This window comes from Perkinsus marinus (genome assembly GCF_000006405.1).
Source record: "Perkinsus marinus ATCC 50983 genomic scaffold scf_1104296954856, whole genome shotgun sequence".
Taxonomy (NCBI): Eukaryota; Perkinsozoa; order Perkinsida; family Perkinsidae; genus Perkinsus; species Perkinsus marinus.
Genome location: NW_003207985.1, coordinates 1 through 2,536, shown reverse-complemented (window position 1 = coordinate 2,536; position 2,536 = coordinate 1). Strand labels below are relative to the sequence as shown.

Genomic DNA, 2,536 nt, shown 5'->3' with positions numbered 1-2,536 from the left:
TTGCGAGGCACTGGTTTGTATTACAACGCAGATCACCCCTGAGGCTCACAACTCAGTGAAAACAGTCATGGTGGCAAACAGCATAATGAGTATAATGCTACCCGGTCTACCACGGTTGCTTCCTCCGAATGGGTACAACTTGTAGTTGAAAGAGCACATGCTCATTGTGTTAGCATCAGGAGAGTACACCTACGGTACATCTTTGCATATGTTGAAATGAGCGCTAGAACGCTAAACAGCGGCTCACAAGCTTCTGTTCCGTGCAGTAAGGCCAGTCCACCCCGCTGGAGTTGTCGATACCACCGGTTGTCCAAGGATTCAGTGAACAGCATATATCTTCAATTTGTCCGCTATCTGAGGGACACATGAATGCTTTCTGTCTGTATCCCATGTCCCATTGAGATCGATCTACATATGGTACAATTTGTACCGTACAAATCTGCTTACCTGCGATGCACTGGCAGTATTGGCACACGCTGTATTCCTTACATCTCTTGCATTCGGGATTGGACTCTGCGAACCGAACAATTGAGTACTATGGATTCGCGTATCCTACGCCCAAGGCCTAGGACTGTACAGTCTACCAAGGCTGATGATGTGTGGTTCAAGGGGTGCGGGAGGGTCACGTATAGCATCCCCGTTCCTGCCTCCTCCGCCTACCAGCGGTATGATGCTCGTCGATGAATAACCTCTCACGCTGTGAACTCTAGATACCAACAAATTCGCACCTTTCCAATGATAGCATTGTTTTCTTTCCAAACTGAGTCAAAGTAGCAACAAGTGTGTTGTTTTGGGCCTGGCAGTGATCCTCCAGAGCTGTTGTAGGTAGTGTGATCAGCGATGACTGCTTTCAAGGTTGATGCCTCAGATTCTCCGATGAGCAACATCAGCAACGCACATGACGGCTTCATTCGAATAGAACTGGAAGGTATGGGGAGAAATATATCCGTTATGATGCTGATGACGCTCAGAACAACAGCAATCACGAGGATGCCAATCGCGATATGATTGTACTCGCCACCGGTTAAGACAACTATAGTGTCGAATTTTTTGTGAGTTTACCAGTTTCCTACCCCAATCAAACACTACTCGCTGGCTCGTTACCCATGCAGATGGGAAGATGCGTTACTGCGCTGTTTCGTCCCACTGTTTCCTCGATTCCGTCTTCATTGAGTTGTCAATAGTGCGCACTGCGTAGGATAGTATCCTAAGGATACGTGAATCGAGGCACCAGTTCTCGTTGACAGCTCGAAACTCCTTGGCGCGAACCTCGAGCCTACGAAGAGCAAGTCTTGTCATGAACAGAACGTGCGGTATCCATGTGATCTGAGATCAGCATGCTGCCGAGTTTTGTCTGCACAGTTCTCATCAGCTATAGGGAATCTCATGGTATCGAAGGTCGACTCACGTAGAATCATTGAACGGGCTATCTCAGCAGTACTTTGCGATTTATTGTCAGAAGCTGTCGTGTGCAGGGAACGAGCCAAGTGCATTAGACGCCCTCCTGAATGTGAATCTTTTCGACTAACGCAATTCTGATTGTGACTGTTCATGACAAACCCATGCAGCACCATTTCAGGATATACCTGCACTGTGATGATGGTAATAAACATGCATAGAGGACTGAATGGTGCTATCAAAGACACATGGCTAATATACCACGCCAACTTCTCGGTCTGACGCTGGGCCACCGGTGGGTGATCCGACACCAATGTACACAATGTGACCACATGGGCTAACCTCGATGTTCGTGATGAAGTCACCCGGCTTGCAGTCAAGACTCACTGTACTGAGCATCTCACCAGGGCCATCAAGAGCAACATCGACTAGGGTGACACCCAACTGGCATCCATCAGAATGTCCCACACAAATTAGATCCTCGCGGAGGAAGCGCACAGCCTCAGTGAACATCGGGACGTGGAAACAACGCGCAATATAATCCTTCATGAGTTTTGCTTTACTCGAATCTCCTCTTTTGAGTGGATGATAATCAACTCGTAGTTCGGCAGGGTGAATTGGTGATATGTAAGCCACCTGAAGGCTCCCTTCTCGAGAAAAGACGTCAAAGCATGTCACTTCGGAGTCGGTCTCGATCTCCAATCCCCTCTCACATGTCTCAGGATCGACCTCCCACAGCGAGAGGTCTCTCGGATAGAGTTGATAGTCAGCAAATCGAATGTCGCGAATGTACAACTTGCCCTTATGATAGGTGATTTCGCTCCATAGCGAAACTGATGGATCCGACAGAGTACCGTCGAGCACAACCCAGTCACAGTGTTGTTCCTTCTCTAGGATCTCATGATGATCACCAAGTCTGTAGCAACGCTTATTCACAGTATCCAAAGTAAAGCGCCTCGACGCTCGAACATTATCACGCCACCAGCTTCCCGCACGGCACTGGACACATCTACCGGTCGCGACAGCAGAGAGACCAACTGGTCGACGTCTGCCGAGGAAACTCATTATTTCCTGAGCCATTTCGTCCCCGGCGAAGGATAGAGTGAAAGTACACTTGCGCACAGCAATGATGTCCGTG

At 48.7% G+C, this 2,536-nt stretch overlaps 2 protein-coding genes across 2 annotated transcripts in view; one reads left to right on the top strand and one right to left on the bottom strand.

Moving 5' to 3' along the window:
* Positions 1-145, top strand: part of Pmar_PMAR003829 (hypothetical protein) — a gene marked incomplete at both ends in the record, with an annotated part of 1,296 nt that extends 1,151 nt beyond the window's left edge. The window contains one exon of the mRNA XM_002776010.1: positions 1-145. This exon is cut by the window's left edge and continues 4 nt beyond it. Coding sequence (XP_002776056.1) covers positions 1-145 — 145 coding nt within the window.
* A 1,505-nt stretch (positions 146-1,650) lies between these two features.
* On the bottom strand, positions 1,651-2,478 carry Pmar_PMAR003828 (hypothetical protein; the record flags this gene model as incomplete). The annotated part of the gene is made up of 1 exon (XM_002776009.1): positions 1,651-2,478. The coding sequence occupies one exon, from the start codon at positions 2,476-2,478 to the stop codon at positions 1,651-1,653; it is 828 nt and encodes a 275-aa protein (XP_002776055.1).
* Between the last annotated feature and the right edge of the window lie 58 nt (positions 2,479-2,536).